This window comes from Somniosus microcephalus, chromosome 3, assembly GCF_052327205.1.
Source record: "Somniosus microcephalus isolate GS21.2 chromosome 3, FLI_Smic_1.0, whole genome shotgun sequence".
Classification (NCBI taxonomy): Eukaryota; Metazoa; Chordata; class Chondrichthyes; order Squaliformes; family Somniosidae; genus Somniosus; species Somniosus microcephalus.
In genome coordinates, this window is record NC_140989.1 from 356568251 (window position 1) to 356590714 (window position 22464).

Here is a 22464-nt window from a genome sequence, read left to right on the forward strand (position 1 = left end):
CACCATTGACGCAAACTTTTTAACATTTTTTCCAAGTTGCGTTTCTCCTCAGCGGACCCGAGTGCTAAAATGGTCAAATTATGTAGAATTTGCAAATGTAAAGAATTAGAGTAATAACTATGATAGAACATAACGGCGCCCACACAGGGACAGGTAGGCGAGCGACCCTCGCCGGGACGGGTAGGGGTGAGCGACCCTCGCCGGGACGGGTAGGCGAGCGACCCTCGCCGGAACAGGTAGGCGAGCGACCCTCGCCGGGACGGGTAGGCGAGCGACCCTCGCCGGAACAGGTAGGCGAGCGATTCTCACCGGGACAGGAATATTACTGACCCTCGCTGGCACAAGCATGTGACTAATGTACACTGTGGCAGATTTGTTAGCGACCCAGATATACAGGAAATTTCTGCTCATCCACTACTGGATGTCGGACAAGCAATCTTTCAATTTAGAGACAGTGGAGTCGTTGGGAGATGTGGTAATGAGGTAGAGCTGGGTGTCATCAACTTACATGTGTAAACTCACGCTGTGTTTTCGGATGATGTCGCCGAGGGGCAGCATGTAGATGAGAAATAGGAGCCGGCCAAGGATCGATTCTTGGGGGGTCACCAGAGGTAACAGTGCAGTAGCGGGAAGAGAAGCCATTGCAGGTTATTCTCTGGCTACGATTAGATAGATAAGCATGGAACCAGGCGAGTGCAGTCCCACCCAGCTGGACGATGGTGGAGAGGATGGTGTGATCAACCGTGTCAAAGTTTGCAGACTGGTCGAGCAGGTTAGGTGGGATGGTTTAACTTTATCACAGTCACATAGGATGTCAATTGTGACTTTGATAAGAGCCTTCATTCGAGGAGCCGATGTTATGATTACCCGTCGGCATGTCTCTTCAGGGTTTGTAACGGGTATCCAACATGTCAACCTGTGGTTTGGGGCCTATGGGGACTGTAAAAAGTCACAGTTTTTGTTCTTATTATGCGGGATTCCAGGATTTTTGCTAGTATTTTATTTATATGTAGAAATCCAATGACATAAGAAAACTACTAGGCACTTGGCCTAAGCGTTAAACAAAGCTTTAATCAACTGTTTTACAACATGGAGGTCTAGTTGTGCCCTTCACTAGTTCCTGCTAAGAATGTCCTGCGCAAGCTGGGCCTGTGCCCGAGTATTTATACTCTCCCTGGACAGCGCCACCTGTAGGTCGCTCAGTATTATTTCATAAGTCTTTCTTTTATGAATGACTGATTCATGTCAGACAGCTTTGTTCTTCTTCCTTAAAACACAGTGGCTGTGAAGCTGGAGCAGAGTGAGACTGTCACCTGGGGCTGGCACCACACGACATGCCTAAATTTGATTAAGATCACCTCACATCTAAGTTACACAACAGAGTTTGCATTGATGTAAGGTAGAAACTGCGCTGATGCAAACTGGCCTATTAACTGATGAAAGGTCGTCAACCGGAAACGTTAACTGTGTTTCTCTCTCTGCAGATGTTGCCTGAGCCTGCTGAGTATTTCCAGCATTTTCTGTTTATATCATGGCCTATTAACAACACCCTGTTTTATGGTGTTTACATATGTAGGAGGTGTGTTAGTAGCTTTAGTCAACTATACTCCTGAGTTCTGATAATCCTGTTAAGGATCTGCTGAGTGTAGTCAAATGTTTGTTTATGATTAAATCATGAAAGAAACGCGCAGAGGTGGTTGGTTACTTCTCGAAAGTTCTTTTCCCCAAGCTATATAAAGCCGACTCTAATCAGCCCAGAAATAACAACAGAAAATGCAGGCCAGGCAACATCTGTGGAGAGAGAAACAGAGTTAACGTTTCAGGTCGAAACCCTTCTTCAGAACTGAGAAAAAAGCAGGAAATGAAACAGATTAAAAAACAAGTTTGGGGGCTGGGAAATGGGGGAGGGGATGAAAGAACAAAAGGGAAGGTCTGAGAGAGGTGAAGAGACATTAAGAGATATTCAAGGCGAGACGAGATGGTAATAGGACAGGTAAAGAGACAAAGGATGGCTCTCGATGAAGTGTGAAATGCGCTGGCAGAATTAAAGACAGACAGCTCAGGCCGGGGCAGAGTATCAGTGACAGGTGCTGGGAGTCGTGGGTCTGAAATCACTGTGGATCTGGTCTGGGAGTTACGGCATTCACAGCCTTTCTCTGCTGGTATTTGTTTTTGCCTCGCAGCAGTGCTTTTTCAAATTCAATGAAACTGCGGCGAAGGCGTGTATCAAATCTTCACAACACATCAGTCACAAATACCGACACGTAGCAAGGGACTATTAAATGGTGCGTTGGACCAAAAGATTTATTTTGTTCTTCCTCCAGTTTAAAAGGATTTAAATAAAACCCATTCAATATCAAGTGAATCATTTAATCAAAGACTTGCATTTATATAGCACCTTAACTCCTTAATTTTTTTTTCATTTATGGGATGTGGGCGTTGCTGGCAAGGCCAGCATTTATTGCCCATCCCTAATTGCCTTTGAGAAGGTGGCGGTGAGCCGCCTTCTTGAATCGCTGCCGTTCACGTGGTGAAGGAGCTCCCACAGTGCTGGAAGGTAGGGAGTTCGAGGATTTTGACCCAGCGACGATGAAGGATTGGCGATATACTTCTAAGTCGGGGATGGTGAGTGACTTGGAGAGGAACTTGGAGGTGGTGGTGTTCCCATGTGTCTGCTGTCCTTGTCCTAGGTGATAAGTCCGATTGCGGTAATTACAGAGGAGTTTCCCTGCTGTCTGTCACAGGGAAAGTCATCACAAGAATCCTCAATCGCCTTCTCCCAGTGGCTGAAGAGCTCCTCCCAGAGTCGCAATGTGGATTCTGTCCACTAAGGGGCACAATGGACATGATCTTCACCGTGCGTCAAATACAAGAGAAATGCAGGGAACTGCACCAACTACTGTACATGGTCTTTGACCTCACAAAGGCCTTCAACACTGTCAACCATGAGGGATTATGGAGTGTCCTCCTCAAATTCGGCTGCCCCCAAAAGTTTGTCGCCATCCTCCGCCTGCTTCACGACGACATGCAAGCCGTGATCCTGATCAACGGATCCACCACAGACCCAATTCACGTACGAACCGGGGTCAAGCAAGGCTGTGTCATTGCACTAACACTCTTCTCGATCTGCCTTGCTGCAATTCTCCATCTCACCCTCAGTAAGCTCCCCACTGGAGTGGAGCTAATTTACAGAACAAACAGGAAACTAATCAACCTCCATCGCCTCCAGTCCAGATCCAAGGTCATCCCATCCTCTGTCATCGAATTACAGTATGCAGACGACGCTTACGTCTGCGCACACTCGGAGGTCGAACTCCAAACCATCGTCAACACCTTCACCGAAGCGTACGAGAGCACGGGCCTTACACTAAACATCCGTAAGACAAAGGTCCTCTACCAATCTGCCCCCACCACACAGTACTGCCCCCGGATTATTAAAATCCACGAAGAGGCCTTGGACAACGTGGAGCACTTTCCATACCTTGGGAGCCTACTGTCAACAAGGGCAGACGTCGATGATGAAGTCCAACACCACCTTCAGTGTGCCAGTGCAGCCTTCGGTCACCTGAGGAAGAGAATGTTTGAAGACCAGGACCTCAAACCTGGCACCAAGCTCATGGTCTACAGAGCAATAGTGATTCCCGTCCTCCTGTATGCTTCAGAGACATGGACTATGTACAGCAGGCACCTCAAAGCACTGGAGAGGTACCACCAACACTGCCTCCGCAAGATCCTGCAAATCCATTGGCAGGATAGGCACACCAACATCAGTGTTCTCGCTCAGGCCAACATCCCCAGCCTCGAAGCTTTGACCATGCTCGATCAGCTCCGATGGACGGGTCACATTGTCCGCATGCCCGATACGAGACTCCCAAAACAAGCACTCTACTCGGAGCTCCGACACGGCAGGAGAGCCCTAGGCGGGCAGCGGAAACGTTTTAAGGACACCCTCAAAGCCTCCTTGAAAAAGTGTAACATTCCCTCCGACACCTGGGAATCCCTGGCCCAGGACCGCACAAAGTGGAGGAGAAGCATCCGGGAAGGCGCCAAACACCTCAAGTCTCTTCGCCGGGAGCAAGCGGAAGCCAAGCGCAGGCAGCGCAAGGAGCGCACATCAACCCAAGCACCCCACCCAGCCGCCCATTCAACCTCCGCCTGCCCCACCTGTGACGGAGACTGTAGGACCCGCATTGGACTCATCAGTCACCTGAGAACTCATTTTTAATGTGGAAGCAAGTCATCCTCGGTTCCGAGGGACTGCCCAAGAGAAAGAGACACAGAGAGAGAGAGGTGGAAGAGGTCGCGGGTTTGGGAGGTGCTGCCGAAGAAGCCTTGGCGAGTTGCTGCAGTGCATCTTGTAGATGGTACACACTGCAGCCACGGTACACCGGTGGTGGAGGGAGTGAATGTTTAAGGTGGTAGCTGGGTGCCAATCAAGTAGGTTGCTTGATGATGTCGAGTTTCTTGAGTGTTGTTGGAGCTGCACTCATCCAGGCAAGCGGAGAGTATTCCATCACACTCCTTATTTGTGCCTTGTAGATGGTGGAAAGGCTTTGGGGAGTCAGGAGGTGAGACACTTGCCACAGAATACCCAGCCTCTGACCTGCTCTTGTTGCCACAGTATTTATGTGGCTGGTCCAGTTAAGTTTCTGGTCAATGGTGACCCCCAGGATGTTGATGGCGGGGAATTTGGCGATGGTAATGCCAGTGAATGTCAAGGGGCTGTGATTGACTCTCGCTTGTTGGAGATAGTCATTGCATGGCACTTGTATGGTGGGAATGTTACCTGCCACTTATCTGCCCAAGCCTGAACGACGTCCAGGTCTTGTTGCATGCGGGCATGGACTGCTTCATTATCTGAGGAGTTGCGAATGGCACTGAACACTGTGCAGTCATCAGCGAACATCCCCATTTCTGACCTTATGTTGGAGGGAAGGTCATTGATGAATCAGCTGAAGATGGTTGGGCCTAGGACACTGCCCTGAGGAACTCCTGCAGCGATATCCTGGGGCTGGGATGATTGACCTTCAATCACCACAACCATCTTCCTTTGTGCTAGGTATGAATCCAGCCAGTGATACATCTCATTTAAAATACAAAGAATTATTTTGAAATGCTGTGACTGTTGTTAAATAGGAAAATGCAACAGTTGCTTTGCACACAGCGAGATCCAACAAATTCAGCCATGAGATGAATGGCCACTTAATGTGTTTTAGTGGTCTTGATTGGTTGAGGCGCCATAACTAAGATCGCCTATTTCCGCCTCCGTAACATCGCCCGTCTCTGCCCTTGCCTCAGCTCATCCGCTGCTGAAACACTCATCCATGCCTTTGTTACCTCTAGACTTGACTATTCCAACGCACTCCTGGCTGGCCTCCCACGTACTACCCTATGTAAACTTGAGGTCATCCAAAACTTGGCTGCCCGTGTCCTAACTTGCACCAGGTCCCGTTCATCCATCACCCCTGTGCTCGCTGACCTACATTGGCTCCCAGTTAAGCAACATCTCGATTTTAAAATTCTTATCCTTGTTTTCAAATCCCTTCATGGCCTCGCCCCTCCCTATCTCTCTAATCTCCTTCAGCCCCACAACCTCCCGAGATATCTGCGCTCCTCTAATTCTGGCCTCTTGAGCATCCCTGATTTTAATCACTCCACCATTGGCGGCTGTGCCTTCAGTTGCCTCGGCCCTAAGCTCTGGAATTCCCTTCCTAAACCTCTCTGCCTCATTACTTCCTTTAAAACGCTCCTTAAAACCTACCTTTTTGACCAAGCTTTTGGTCATCTGCCCTATGTTTCTCCTTATGTGGCTCGGTGTCAAATTTTGTTTTATGACACTCCTGTGACGTGCCTTGGGATGTTTTACTACGTTAAAGGTGCTATATAAATACAATAATACAATAAATATTGGCCAGGACACCAGGAGAAGGGTCTGCTCTTCTACAAATAGTGTTGAGATTTACAACATTCACATGAACCATGGAACAGGCAGATGGTGTGTCGGTTTAACATGGCACCCAAATAACAATACCTCTGACAATGCAGCGCTCCCTCAATACTGCACTGGAGTGTAAGCCTGAAATTGTGGAGAGGGGTGCTTGAAACCAGAACCTCCAGGCTCAAAGGTAAGCCTACTAACTGAGCCAACTGGGCACGAAGAGGCTGGTGTCGGGAGCAGTGAGACCGGAGACCCAGTGAGTATTTAAACTCACTTTCGCGGGCTTTCTTACTAATCTCAGACCGACGGCGACGTTCCAGAGCCACGTCATGATTCAAAACGTGACGCGGGCAGGAGGGAGCAGCTGATTGGGTGAGAACGGCCAGAGTGGTGGAGGCAAAAACCCTGGAATCATTTAAGGGAGAAGCAGGCCCCGGGACGTCGGTACCACGGCGGCTGAAGATTGTCGGGCAGGAGTGCGGGGAAAGGCGGAGCGAGGCGAGAGCGGACCCTATTGCGATGGCGCCGATGAAGATGGCTGCCGTCCTTGCGGGCTCCGTGCGTACCAGGCAGCTAAGTGTCCTTTGCTGCTTGGTGCGCTCGGCTCGTTAAGAAAAAAGCATTTCACTGACTGGATTTCACTTGTTGTATTTGGTTATGTGACAAATAAAATTGAAATTGAAATTGAAATTGAAAACTTGACAACATAATGATACATATGATATGTGCTTGCTTGTCACTGAGCGCCCATGTGCAAAGCCCCAAAGCATCTTCACAATAACATGACCATGGTACTCAAATAGTTGTTTACACGGAAATGGAATCCAGAACGATGTTAAAGCAGCGTAACCAATACGTGGGAAGAACTAAGCTCTGAAAAGGACTCCAGGGAGCGTTCTGAAGGTGTTATCAAATGTTAGCTGGTCGCACTCTCGCCTGAGCCAGAAGGTTGTGGATTCTGGCCCCACTCCAGAGACTTGAACATATAATGTAGGCTGACACGTCAGCTCAGTGCTGAGGGAGTGCTGCACTGTCAGAATACTTTTGGATGAGACATTAAACTGAGGCCCCTCTTTCCCTGTTCAAGTGGTTGTAAGAGATCCCATGGCAGTGTTTCCAAAAGAAAAGCAAGGCGGTTCTCCCAGTGTCCCGGCCAACATTGCTCCCTCAGGCAACCCCACCAGAAGTGGATTAACTGTTCACTTATCTCATTTGTTGTTTGTAAAACCTTGGGGGGAGGAATTCAGTATCGCCCCATTTGGGGCGCAATTAGCGGCAGGACGCAAAGATTAGCGCCTGGCGCTAATTATCGGCTCTGACTGCAAACTTGGCTTTTATCGCCCCTGGAGGTGATTGGAGCGCTAAATCAGACGCTACACACCTCTCTTAAGGCGCAAAGGCCGAGGAGCGAGGCGCTACCTCAGAGCGCTGGCGAAGCTCTTGTAATGTCAGTCAGCAATGGAACACTGACAGACTGGCACCAGCCAGTTCTTAAAGGGGAGTTCTGACGAAAGGTCATCAACCTAAAACGTTAACTCTGTTTCTCTCTTCACAGATGCTGCTTGACCTGCTGAGTTTCTCCAGCATTTTCTGTTTTTATCTTAAAGGGGAGGGTTGATTTTGCTCTCCATCCACATCCTGCTCATTGCAGCCTTGAATCTCGGCCAGGAGAGACCTGTACATCAAATCTGCTGGAAAGAACAATGGAGAGACCCAGGGAAAGAGCTCAGAGTGCAGCCCCCATAGTCTCTTCTAAATCGATACAAGGAAGGGCAAATCAAAATGAACCTGCAAAGTGCTGCTCAGTACCCAAAACTCCTTCACACAGCGTTGAATCTCTCCAGAAGTCTCTCTCTCTCTCTCTCTCTCTCAGAATGCGTGGTGCAAAAATGTCACCAACAAAAAAAGGCAGGAAGCGGTCGCCTTTAAATAGCGCTCCCCTAGTCCTTTTCTGACAGCATAACGCTCCCCTCAACCTGTCGTTGCTAGCGGCAGGCGGTAAGGCAGGGAGTGCCACTCAATATCCGGTCCGATGCGCTAACGGGGCGTTGCGCACTCGACTGACGTCACAATCAGCCGGCGCAGGAGATCGTGGTGGTAGTGTTTAGCGCCGCCGCAAAATGTCTAGTTAATTTTGCGAGCGGCGCAAACATTGCCGCGCCCGGGCGCTAGTTGCTTTGCGCCCCATTAGCGCCCTCTTAAGGCACTAACGGGAGGCGCAAACAACTGAATTTTTCCCCCTTGCTCTTTGTCAATTGGTTGCACGTTTACCTACATAACAACAGTGACTGAACTTCAAAGGTAACTCATTGGCTGTGAAGTGCTTTGAGATGTCCTGAGGATGGGAAAGGTGCAATATAAATGCAACTTCTTTCTTTCTAATCTGTAACTGTATAAAGTATTTATCACGTATGATTAGTAACCCTGCTTCATTAAACATTGTTGTGAGCTTGACAGATCATGCATGAAATTGATTTATGTCATCAGTCACTTTGTTGGGAACTCCACACTTGACACTTCTGTCAAGTATATTTAAAATGAGTTTATTTAAATCTCTGTGCCAACCAAGGAATGTGGTGTGTGGGCATTATCCCGTTTTATTGATGAAGAGCCCCTTTGCCCATTTGATCTCATCCTTCTGGACTACCAACTCTAACACCTTCCTTTCTAAAAGGGAGACTGGACTTCATTTTAACACCTCACTCAAAGGACTGCACCTCTGACCATGCAGCACTCCCTCGGTACAGCATTGGAGCACCAGTCAAGAGGGTGTGGGGCTGAAACACACAGCCTTCTGATTCAGAGGCAATACTCTGTTGTGGCTTCAAGGGTATGGTCACATTGACAATATGTGCCAAAGCAAGTTTACTATGTGATCTATTTGGAGCACACAAATTCCGTTGCCTAGCCACCTACTCCATCCCTGTCCCTAGCATCTGCCTGAGGCTGAACCAGACTGTTGCAACCTTAGTGTCATATTTGACCCTGAAATGAGCTTCCGTCCACATATCCGTGCCATAACTAACTCCCTATCGCTGTAATCTCCTCCAGCCCCACAATCCCCCAAGATATCGGCGCTCCTCTAATTCTGACCTCTTGAACATCCCTGATTTTAATCGCTCAACTATTGGTGACCGAGCCTTCAGCTGCCAAGGCCCTAAGCTCTGGAATTCCCTCCCTAAACCTCTCTACCTCTCTTTCCTCCTTTTAACATGCTTCTTAAAGCCTACCTCCATCTGCCTTAATTTCTCCTCATGTAGCTCGGTGTCAAATTTTGCTCGATAACAATCCTGTAAAGCGCATTGAGACGTTTTACTACGTTAAAGGCGCTATATGAATACCAGTGTTGTTATTGTTGTTGTACATATTGGAGCAGTTCCTAAAGCAATGCCTTTTTAGAGATTAACCTTTAAATAACTTTTTACATGGAAAAGGCTGCAAATAGTTTCAGAAGCAAGAATGTTACAATGGATTGAGAACGGTGCCCGATACCTCAGCTGATTAAGACAGGGAATGACTGTGCCACACAGATCAATAAGGTTCCAGATTCAATCTCTGGTCTGCATGAGGTAGCTGATCTCGACCCTTGCTGAAAGTACTCAGATGGATGCCAGGTGAGGACAGGGTTGAATATGGTTGTGGACGCCCCCTATGGACAATAACCCACTGACATTTCCTGTCCCAGCTCAGACATGTAGAATATTTACTTGGGTGACTTGGAACCATATTCCAACAGGAAATGCACAGTCCTATTCCGAAGGATATTGGGACATGTGCTTTGGGACGTTTTTCTTTATTGAAGATACTATCTATACAAGTGCAAATTGTTGCTGTGGAGGAAGGGGAGTTGGTTAGTTCATTGAAACTTATAACATTCTAACAGGACTAGACAGACTAGATGCAGGAAGGATGTTCCCGATGGCCGGGGAGTCCAGAACCAGGGGTCACAGTCTAAGGATAAGGGGTTAGCCATTTAGGACAGAGATGAGGAGGAATTTCTTCACCCAGAGAGTGGTGAACCTGTGGAATTCTCTACCACAGAAGGCAGTAGAGGCCAATTCATTAAATATATTCAAGAAGGAGTTAGATATATTTCTTAAGGCTAAAGGGATCAAGGGATATGGGGAGAAGGCAGGGACAGGGTACTGAATTTGGATGATCAGCCATGATCTCATTGAATGGCGGAGCAGGCGCGAGGGGCCGAATGGCCTACTCCTGCTCCTATCTTCTATGTTTCTATGTTTCAGGACATCTGTTGATGCAACACGGGTAACCATGGTGTCCTGGGCCTTGCTTGACTGCTAAGTGAGTTAGGGATTCATCTCCCAGTTATTTCTGAAATCAGCCATAGAATGTTTTGCCTCTCACTGGAGACGAGCGACTGGGGATGGTGGTGCAAGGCGATGGAGCCTAACAGATGAGCAGTCATGAAACTAATGCTCTTTTCATATATAAACGCTGGGCACTGTCATAAAAATTCTGGTCAAATTAAGATATAGCTCATTTGGTAACTTGCACACATCTCCCCCTTCCATCTAGCCATGGACAGAATATAATAACCCCACGCGATTCCTGAACACCTTTTGTCAAAAGCTGGCGCACAAATGTTTAGTCCTTTTAACTGCACAAATGTTACATCAGGTTCTAGATGAGATGGCCGGAGTACAAATACACTATTTCTTCCCCCCACCTTCCTCCTGCCCAGGACGAAACGACAGGCAGAAGCTGACAAGCAGATAGAGGTTAAAAAGAGAAGCTGCAATACACAGTGTCACCATGGGAGACGCACGAGTAGGAGGACTTGCCTCATCACATCTCAGAAACATCCCAAAAACAATAGGAACAGGAGCAGGCCATTCAATCACTTGAGTCCTGTTCTGCCATTCAATTAGATCATGGCTGATCTGTATCTTAACTTCATTTACCCGCCTCAGTTCCAAAGCCCTTAATACCCTTACCTAACAAAAACCTATCAGTCTCAATTGACCCCCCAGCCTCAACAGATTTTTGGGGGTGAGAGTTCCTGATTTCCACCACCCTTTGTGTGAAGAAGTGTTTCCTGACATCACCTCTGAACAGCCTAGCTCTAATTTTAAGGTTATGCCCCCTTGTTCTGGACTCCCCCGCCAGAGGAAGTAGTTTCTCTCTCTCTACCCTATCAACTCCTTTGATCATCTTAAACACCTCAATTAGATCACCCCTTAAATCTTCTATACTGAAGGGAATACAAGAATACCCAAGTTTATGCAATCTGTCCTCATAATTTAATCCTATTAACCTCAGTAATCATTCTGGTGAACCTGCACTGCACCCCCTCCAAGGCCAACACAGGAAACTCTCGTTTAAACGGCACCTAAATATCCCGAATTCTCTATTAACTGGCAAAATTCTCACTCCGAAAACAACACCTCAATAACCGGCAATGTTGCCGAGTCCGAGTCTCCCGCGGTAGCCGAGTTAGTCAGTGGGGGTAGTTCTCCAAACTGCCACTACTCAGCTTCTTGGCGCTGTCGGAAGTCGGAACACCTCAATAACAGGAGTCTAACTCTCCCGCGCTGCCGGTAGTCTCTTCCGATCTGCCATTTTACAGGGGTACTGTGTGTCTCCCACACTGCTGGTAGTCATTGCATTGCATTGCCCTCAACTGGCAGTACTGTACTTAATCAAGCATCTTCCACCATCCATTTAACACAACATTCTGTAGGTGAGTACCCAATTACTGTATACTGCACATTTCTTGATTTTTTTATTTTTCTTTGTTAAAAATAGCCTCCGTAGATAACCCTCTCCGGCATCCGGAATTTTTGATCAACCGGCAGCACGCCGGTCCCGTCGGTGCTGGATACCAAAGAGTTTCCTGTATATCCTTACTGAAGTAGGGTGCCCAGAACTGAACACAGTACTCCAGATGCGGTCTAACCAGAGGCTTATACAACTGAAGCATAACTTCCACCTCTTGCGTTCCAGCCAATGTTCCCTTTAAGCTGCGAGACCGCACAGCAGTCTGGAGTGACCGCGCAAGCTGCTTGCCGGCTTCACAATGGGAAAAAACCATGCATGGATGAAATTTGAATTGAAGTGGAGCAGCGGTGCCCTTCAGGAATTAAGGGGTTAACAATGCAGCTTGCTCACTAGGCAGAGATCAGACATGTTGACCACAAGGTCTTGATGCTTTTGCGAGATTAGATGAAATGAGCTCAGAAGCACCAACCACAAACTATGGAAGTGAAACCACACAGGGCACAGCAAGACAGACATGTGGTTTTACTAAAGGTTACAAAATATAACAACAGGTGAGATCATAAAGATCATGTGACAATAAAATATAGGCGCAAGATTGTGCGACGCGAGATAGGGAATTAGCCAAACAGCAACTGTGCACGCGGGCTTTAAGCCAATTAAAGCAGTGTAACGGATTGTGCACGGGGCTACCATGACTTTTGAACGCATAAATATGTAACGCTTACTGTATCATTTCGGAGAAGTCTGCTGGTGCGCCAGTAGAGATTGTCTCCCCACCTGTGTAATAAAGATCATTTGAATAATGATCTAAAACCTTGTGTCGAGTGTTGGTTTAAAATACTTCACAACAGAATGGGCTGCACAACCCCAAAAAAATTTGAAGGGAACATTGGTTCCAGCCCTCTTGAGATAAAGGCCAATATTCCATTAGCCTTTTTATTTTTTTTCTACCTTTGAAAATTGTGAGACTTTGCTGTGCATTTGCAATTGCCTCTCAGTGTAGTAACCCCTGCTCATTACTCCCAGATCCCTGCTACAGGGTCTCCTGTTGCATCTCGGTGCACGCATTCCAAACCCTTGCTCCCTCTGTGCACTAATCCCAGGCCCTTGAAACCTCACCGTATATTAACCCCAGATGCTGGCTGCTCTTTTGGTGCAATCAAAAGACAAAAAAAACTGTAACTAAACAAAAATATATCAAATGACACTTAACAATTAAATTAAAATTTGGTTACCGGGGGTGATGAAGAACTCCAGTCTCTGCGGTGCCCACCGGTCGCGGAAGGCCTCGAGCGTGCCGGAAGACACTGCGTGCTCCATCTCCAGGGCCAGATGCTGGCTGAATCAGACTTCTCCCTCTCGTTGGATTAATCCCAGATCCCCTACACCTTGGCCTCTTCCCTCATGTTGGATTAATCCCAGGCCTCCTGCCTCAAGGAATTAACCCCAAATCCAGATTTAATACAAAGGCAAAATACAGCGGATGCTGGAGATCTAATATTTCACCACCACAGGGAGTAGTTGAGGTGAATAGCATAGATGCATTTTAGGGGAATCTAGATAAACACATGAGGAAACAAGGAATGGGAGGTTATATTGATGGGGTTAGACGAAGCGGGGTGGGAGGAGGCTCGAGTGGGGCATAAACGCCAACACGGGTTGGGCCGAATGGCCTGTTTCTGTGCTGTAGACTCAATTTAACTCAACAGAAAATGCTGGAAATATTCAGCAGGTCAGGCAGCATCTGTGGAGAGAGAAACAGAGTTCACGTTTCAGGTCGGTGTACTCTTCTGGTTTTAAGCAAGTACAGGGGCAGGGAAAGGGAGTGAGGGAGGGGAGGAAAGAACAAAAGGGAAGGTCTGTGATAGGGTGAGAAGGAAGGTAGAAGAATGACAAAGGGATGATGGTGCAAAATGGGGCGGTAATGAAACAAGTAAAAGTTTTGTCTGATAACGCTCCTGTGAAGCGCCTTGGAACATTTCAGTACGTTAAAGGCGCTGTATTAAGGTCATTGTAGAAATATAAACTGGTGCCTTTAGAAAATGGTCGAGGACTGTGAAAACTGCAGCCAGTGAGATCTCAAATAAACAAACACTTGAAGCTGGGGGCCCAGGGCTGCTCAAATAACATAGTTAACAGGCCTGCAAGAGATGACCAGCTTGCAGGATGATCGAGTCTACAACAATAATTAACTCTAGGGTGACAATCTAGTCTAACGGTTGAGCAGTCGCAAATCACATAATAGGGGACCTCTGGAATTCCCTAAACGACCAAAGATACTGATTGGCTAAGGATGGACACATCTCAGACAAAATGGCCGAATCTGCACACGGCACGCCTTGACCATTCTGTTGTGATGATCACAGAAGCTGTGAGCTAACTGTCAAGAGGTCTTATGACTGATTAGAGCAACCTTGTGCAAACGGTCTTATCGGGGGCGGGGGGGGGGGCGCATAGGTAGTAAAATATAAGTATATAAAAGAAGGGAGCCAAGAGATAGTTGAGCAGCGAGAACCTGGCAGTGAGAACCTAGGAATCACACTCGAGAAGGGAGGAGACACAAGTCCGGGACTTGTTGTAGGACACCAGCGCGAAGGCTGATCGATTTTCAAACGGGTAATACTGGCCCAGAAATTCGGGCCGGAGGTATCCCACGGGTGCAAGCCTCTGACCTACAATTACCTAGCGCGCCAGCCGTTGAGCTGTGGGCCCGCGTGGGATTCCGATCCTGGGCCTCCTCCAACTGCCGGCGTGCAGTGCTTGCATATCCCAGGGGCGCAGTTAGTTCGAAGCGTCCCCTGGGATCACGTGGGCCATGGAGAGCCAATGATAGCAGGGAATGCCCATTCATAAATTTGACAGGAAGAGCTGTCAAAACTATAAATACAAATCAGCCCCAAAACATAACTAAAACTTCAAATACATTTTTAAAAAATCACATTTTTAAAATATCTATAAATTACATAAAATAACTATTTTAAACAATAATTTAAATTTTTGAAAAAATTAATTACAGTTTCTAACTGGGCTAAAAATAAACTTACCTTTCTTTAAAGTATTTAAAAATAATAAACCTGTGGAAAAAATGTTTTAATTTTACTTAATTCACCACTTACCTTGTTAAAAGCAAGCCTTGCAACTGCTTTTTAAAAGTGTAACTCCTGGAGACTTACCCTCCTGGAGAAACCTGCAAAAAAAACGTAAGTTCGATATCGGCGCACGCGCTGCCTCTCCAGCATACGCGTTCGACCTGTGAACCCCTTCTTTCAAGAGAACGGAAGTTCCGGTTTCCCACGCATGCGCAGTGCATGCACGAAACCGGCACTTTCGTTGGGCCTACGGGTGAGTACGCTGCGCGTACTCACCCGTGGAGACCCGAATTTCTGGGCCATTGTTTTAAGCTAGCACACAGGGAAGTGAGTCCCGTGTCATTTTCCTTGTAAGTTATTCAAACAACTTGTTAACCAATAAAGTACTGAATGTATGCAACTTACTGAGTCCGACCGACATTTGACCTCTGAACTGAGAACCATAATTGTTGAACTGTTGTTGAGCTGACTACTTATTACTAGCTCAATAGATACAGTGAATTTGGGACAACAAACTGGCGACCGCAGCAGGACTTTTGACTTGAGAAGTGGGACTTTTCAAGAAGGATAAATTAAGAGTGTCAAACGGAACGAGTTGGAATCTTAAAAATAAGACGCTACGTTACGGGATAACAATGGCGAGTAATAAAGGGGAGACCTCCCGGAGTTGGGAAGAACAGTATAATAAATTAATGGTCGGAAATTATAAAAACTGGGCACTCACCGCAGCTAGAGTATGGCCCACCCAGAATACGGGACAAAGGTTTATGGAAACCTCAATAACCAGTACAGGAAAGAAAATAAAGAAAAGGGAATATAAATACTTCCTAATGGCGGCCTGTTTCCTTGAATTCGTAAACGAATGAAATTTGGCCCAAGAAGCGAAAGATGAGCTGCAAAGGGTGAAAAGCCAGCTGACCGATGATTCTGAAACCGATAGGAAAAATATTGAGGAGTTAAAAAGGGAGGTGAGTGAGCGCCAAGATGAGAAGCGATTACATACCCTCCACATGGCTGCCAGCATGACGACTGTAGATTTGAGCAACTCCCGAGTTCAAAATTATAAAACCCAGGTAGAGCAATTACAGACGGAGCGACATGCCTTAGAAGGTAAATGTCAGGATTTAAAATCAGCCCTTAGGGTAATACAACAGTCCCACCAACGGGAGAAATCTGTGCATGCCGACCATACCCATTATAATAAAGACATTGAGGGATTAAGATCACAGTTGTCCTCACTAAAAGGGGTAATTTGCGCCTTTTCAGACGAAGGGGATGCCGATATAGACTACTCAAGTCTAGCTGAGGCTGCTCACACATATGATCAACGGGAAAGGGACGGCTGGCCTGAGCTAGAGGAGAAAGGGAGACCAGCACCCTCCGCCCCCGAACCGCCTGATAAAACTCCAACTCCGGAGCTCCCCATGAACCCCATGGTAACAACTTGAACCCCAGGGCAAAATGCCAACGACCCCACCAGCTATTCTACCCCATTTAGTCTTTCCCAACTAAACGACATTGCTAAGAATGTCCCGAAATACGATGGGAAAACTAGTTTTGAGTTATGGAAAGCCGCTGTCAAGCAAGCCTCTGAAACACAGGGTTTAGATGAAGGGGGACTAAGGAAATTGATAACCCTGTGTCTAGGACCGATTATTGATAACCCTGTGTCTAGGACCGATTATTGATAACTCTTTGTCTAGGACCGATTATTGATAACCCAGTGTCTAGGACCGATTATTGATAACCCTGTGTCTAGGACCGATTATTGATAACCCTGTGTCTAGGACCGATTATTGATAACCCTGTGACTAGGACCGATTATTGATAACCCTGTGTCTAGGACCGATTATTGATAACCCTGTGTCTAGGACCGATTATTGATAACCCTGTGTCTAGGACCGATTATTGATAACCCTGTGTCTAGGACCGATTATTGATAACCCTGTGTCTAGGACCGATTATTGATAACCCTGTGTCTAGGACCGATTATTGATAACCCTGTGACTAGGACCGATTATTGATAACCCTGTGTCTAGGACCGATTATTGATAACCCTGTGTCTAGGACCGATTATTGATAACCCTGTGTCTAGGACTGATTATTGATAACCCTGTGTCTAGGACTGATTATTGATAACCCTGTGTCTAGGACCGATTATTTATGGGGGCTTGACACAAGAACAGAAAAAAGGAGGTACCACAGCCGAACTCTGGGCTGCGGGACGCGAGGTAGCAGGGATAAACAGTAAGGACCCTGCGATGGAGTTAGCAAGTTTTAAACAGGCCACTGGGAAAACCCCCGTGCCTATGCAGAACGCCTTTGGATAGTTTTCTGCAATGTCTTTGGAACACTGGAGCGTGACGACTTGGATGATACCCAAAAACCATTGTGGCTAAAGTCCATCATCTCGCACGCTTCTGACCATGGCCAAGAGGCCTGTAGAACGTTTGACCCTAATGAGGCCTCTCACAATGAAGCTTGGGTCTTAAGACGAACGATTATGGCCTGGCAAAATGACCAAAATAAACCCCCGTCCCAGCAAAAAGGGAAGGTGCATGCATTTCAGCAGAATCAAGCGAGGAATGGTCCTCCAACATGGAAGACTGAGGGACCACTGGGATACACAGGAGGGAACCAAGAGTACAGGGGAATTGAAGTACCAAAGGGAGCATGCTTTAACTGCGGGAAACAGGGACATTGGTCCCGAGAATGTAGAGCCCCGAAAAGAAGTACTAGGACAGGAGCGGTAGGAGGCTTAGGACGAATGGCACCCTACCAGGAATAGCCAGGGCCAGAGCAGGGAGACCAATGACTGAGTCCGACCTCGGACATCGTATGTGGGATAGTATATGACAAATATGGACGACCTATAGTGTCAGGTACCACAGGAGGTCACGATACCACATTTTTATGGGACACAGGTGGACCCGGGACGTGCCTGGGAAACCAGCACCCTCTCTCACACAGCGATTTGACAGACATGACAGTTTTACTAAACGGTTTTACTGGACGTGGGCAAATGGCCACATTTACTAAACCACTAGACATCCAATTGGGTAATTTAAAATTAAGCTTGCCTGTTTATCGGTACCACAAATGCAGGGAGAAGAAGCGATACTCGGGATAGATTTCATGAGGAAATTTAATCTAGCCTATGACCCCGCGAACAGGCGTATTTGGAGATTGCATGAAAGATGTAATGATGGTTTGATACTGACCGGTCAGTATGATGAACGGGTGTTGACGTAAGAAAACTACTAGGCACTTGGTCTAAGCGTTAAACAACGCTTTAATCAACTGTTTTACAACATGGAGGTCTAGTTGTGTCCTTCACTAGTTCCTGTTAAGAATATCCTGCGCAAGCTGGGCCCGTGCCCGAGTTTTTATACTCTCCCTGGACAGCGCCACCCGTAGGCCGCTCAGTATTATTTCATAAGTCTTTCTTTCATGAATGACTGATTCATGTCAGGTATGTTGTATGAAAAAAATTTCCTTTAACCCCATATTAATGACAAGTGAACCAGGGTTGCAGGAGGTGCTAAGTCAGAATTTAAATGCCTTTGCCACTCACAAGCATGAATGTGGTAGGACCACCGGAGAGGTGTTAATTACGGGACCCGATCCCCCACCCCACAAACAGTATAAAATCGCAGTAGAAGCTGAAAAGGATGTGGGTAACATTATCCATAGCCTCCTGGAACAAGGCATACTTAGACCTATCGCGTCTACCAATATCTCACCCATTTGGCCAGTCCAAAAGCCTGATAAATCACGGCGCATAACTATAGACTTACCGAATATTAAATAAAGTCACGCCTTCAGCCGCGCCCGCGATCGTCACTGCACCAGAGGCTGCTCTCAATTTTTCCCCAACCGCAAAATTCTTCACAGTATTGGATATTAGTAATGGATTTTGGTCCATACCGTTGGCCAAGGAATGTCAGTATAAATTTGCATTCACTCATAAAGGACAACAATACACTTGGACTTGTTTGCCCCAAGGTTTCCATAATAGCCCCTCGATATTCTCGAATATGATGGCAAATGGGTTAAAGGGATTTTCTCAACCCTTGTTCAGTACATAGATGGTATCCTACTCCAAACCATTTGAAGAACACGAGATCCTGTTACAAGAACTATTAGTAACTCTGTACAGATTAGGGGTTAAAATAAACCTGAAAAAGGCACAGATTGGAAAACCAAAAGTGCAATATTTAGGGATGCAAGTAACCCAGGGGGCACAGGAGGTGACCGAAGATAAAAAGAAGTCTGCCGCCACCTTACCCTAGTGGGGTACCGCAGGGATCGGTGCTAGGACCCCAGCTATTCACAATATATATTAGTGATCTAGACGAGGGAACTAGATGTAATATCTCCAAGTTTGCAGACAACACAAAGCTGGGTGGGCGTGTGTGCTGTGAGGAGGATGCAGAGAAACTCCAGTATGATTTGGACAGGTTGGGTGATTGGGCAGATGCACGGCAGATGCAGTATAATGTGGATAAATGCGAGGTTATCCACTTTGGTGGCAAAAACAGGAAGACAGATTATTATCTGCACGGCAATAGATTGGGAAAAGGGGAAGTGCAACGAGACCTGGGTGTCCTTGTGCACCAGTCGCTGAAGGTAAGCATGCGGGTGCAGCAGGCAGTTAAGAAGGCAAATGGTATGTTGGCCTTCAGTGAGAGGATTCGAGTACAGAAGCAAGGATGTCTTGCTGCAGTTGTACAGGGCCTTGGTGAGACCACACCTTGAGTATTGTGTGCAGTTTTGGTCACCTTATCTGAGGAAATTTGTTCTTGCCATGGAGGGAGTGCAGCGAAGATTCACCACTGATACCTGGGATGGCAGGAATGACGTATGAAGAGAGATTGAGTCGATTAGGCTTATATTCGCTAGAGTTTAGAAGAATGAGAGGGGATCTCATTGAAACTTATAAAATTCTAACAGGACTAGACAGACTAGATGCAGGATGTTCCCGATGGCGGGGGAGTCCAGAACCAGGGGTAAGCCATTTAGAACTGAGAGGAGGAGGAATTTCTTCACCCAGGGAGTGGTGAACCTGTGGAATTCTCTACCACAGAAGACAGTTGATGCCAACTTATTAAATATATTCAAGAAGGAGTTGGATATATTTCTTAAGGCTAAAGGGATATGGGGAGAAAGCAGGGACAGGGTACTGAATTTGGCTGATCGATTTTCAAACGGGTAATATTGTTTTAAGCTAGCACACAGGGAAGTGAGTCCCGTGTCATTTTCCTTGTAAGTTACTCAAACAACTTGTTAACCAATAAAGTATTGAATGTATGCAACTTATTGAGTCCGACCGACATTTGACACTCTGAACTGAGAACCATAATTGTTGAACTGTTGTTGAGCTGACTACTTATTACTAGCTCAATAGATACAGTGAATTTGGGACAACAGTCATCCACATTGAAAAATTAACTCTGTTTCTCTCTCTCTCTCTCTCTCTCCATGGATGCTGCCTGGCCAGACTGAATATTTCCAACATTTTCTGGGGGGGTTTTATATAAGATTTCCAGCCTTCCTCCATAGTACAGTATTTTGCTTTTGTACATAAATGCAAGTTGCTGCTGTTGTGGTGGGTTTTTTTGAGTCAAACATATTTATTTAAATATGGTAGTACTTGTTACAACTCATCAATCAATTACATAATAAATCCATTACATTCATTAGCCGCAATAAAACAAAGCCTTAAAAACAGCTTTAGGATTAACAGTACAAATGCAGTGGTAAATTTTACAGACAAATCAATAATATTAACAGTACAGGTACCCATAGTGAAAAACTATTTTACGCCAGTCCTATTGGCAATCTAGTGACTCTTTGTTTTTGCTTGGTATAACCTGTTGTCCTTTTTTTAATATTAACATTCAAGTACAACAGTACTTATAAAACTCATCAATTACACAGTAAATCCATTACCTTCATTGACCACAAAAAAAAGCCTCAAAAACAGCTTTATGGTCAACAATATAAATACAGTAATACATTTTTACAGGTAAATCAATAATGTTTACAGTACAAACTGCCACTATTTAATAAACCAAGAAAAGAACCCATATACGCCAGTCCTACTGGCATCGCTCAATCATTCAGTCATTCATTCCTCGTTCGTTCGCTCAAGCGTAACTTCCATTGTACGTGTCTGCCTGTGTGCGTAAGTTGCTGCTGTTCCTCTTATTTAAATCTGGTAGTACTTGTTACAACTCATCAATTACATGACAAATGCATTACATTCATTAACCACAATAAGACAAAGCCTTAAAAAACAGCTTTAGGATTAACAGTACAAATGCAGTAATAAATTTTTACAGACAAATCAACAATATTAACAATACAGGTACCCATAGTGAAAATCAATTCCACACCAGTCCGACTGGCAATCTAGTAACTCTTCGTTTTTGCTTGGTATAACCTGTTGTCCTTTTTAAAAAAAAAAATTTAACATTCAAGTACAACAGTACTTATACAACTCATCAGTTACATAGTAAATCCATTGCATTCATTGACCACAATGAAAAGGATGAAACCCCAAAAAACAACTTTATGGTCAACAATATAAATACAACAATAAATTTTGCAGGTAAATCAATAATGTTTACAGTACAAACTGCCACTATTTAATGAACCCAGAAGAGAAAGAACCCATATACGCCAGTCCTACTGGCATCGCTCATTCAGTCATTCATTCCTCGTTCGTTCGCTCAAGCGTAACTTCCATTGTGCGTGTCTGCCTGCGTGCGTAAGTTGCTGCTGTTGTGTTGTTTTTTTTAGATCGTCAGTCTACCTCTTTTATTTAAATCTGGTAGTACTTGTTACAACTCATCAACTACATGATAAATCCATTACATTCATTAACCACAATAAGGCTAAGCCTTAAAAAAAAAGCTTTAAGATTAACAGTATGTGGTAAACCACTGTTATTGTTGTTCACTTGTTGTTGTTGCACACTGTTGTACCTATGACACTGTTGTACCTATGCATGCCTCAGCATGTCCCTGCTGGCTCCGCCCCTGGCTCCACCCACAAGCCCAGGTACAAAGGTGATTGCCCTGCAGCCCCCTGCCTTCTTGGAACCCAGTCAACCACGAGAGGCATGCTCTGTTCTTTGCTCATAAAAGCCTTTAGTTACTCTCCTAACTCTCCGTCTTTTATGAGTAATTGATAGCGCATCAATTTTATTAGCAAAAACAAAATGTCGACAACAAACGCTGAGCAGCAGGCTGCTGCACCAAACACTGAGCAGCAGGAGCTGCTGCGAGCCCTCAGACCAACATGCCTGGACCTAGACCCCCAAGAAGCGGGTTCGGCTACCAAATTCGCGCATTGGCTGCGTTGCTTCGAGGCCTACCTGCAAGCCTCAACTGTGACCCTGGACGAAAACAAGTTGGAAATCCTGGCCTCAAAGGTGAGCCACCAAGTTTATACAATAATCCAGGACGCGACGACCTACGCAGCGGCTATCGATCTGCTAAAAGGGCAATACGCACGCCCGGTAAATACGGTCTATGCCCGGCACCTCTTAAGATCTCGCAGACAGCAGCCCGGGGAATCGGTGGAGGCCTTCCTACGGGCACTACGGATACTCGGCCGAGACTGCGATTGCAAAGAAGTATCAGCCGCAGCACACACGGAGGGACTGATCCAAGATGCTTTCGTTGCGGG

At 46.1% G+C, this 22464-nt stretch overlaps 1 protein-coding gene across 1 annotated transcript in view; it reads left to right on the top strand.

Moving 5' to 3' along the window:
* Window positions 1–6: 6 nt before the first annotated feature.
* fubp1 (far upstream element (FUSE) binding protein 1) overlaps window positions 7–22464 on the top strand; it is a 69587-nt gene continuing 47129 nt past the window's right edge. The window contains exon 1 of the mRNA XM_085983466.1: window positions 7–290. Within this exon, the coding sequence (XP_085839592.1) occupies window positions 120–290 (171 nt within the window). The 5' untranslated portion in view covers window positions 7–119. The remainder of the gene's footprint in view (window positions 291–22464) is intronic.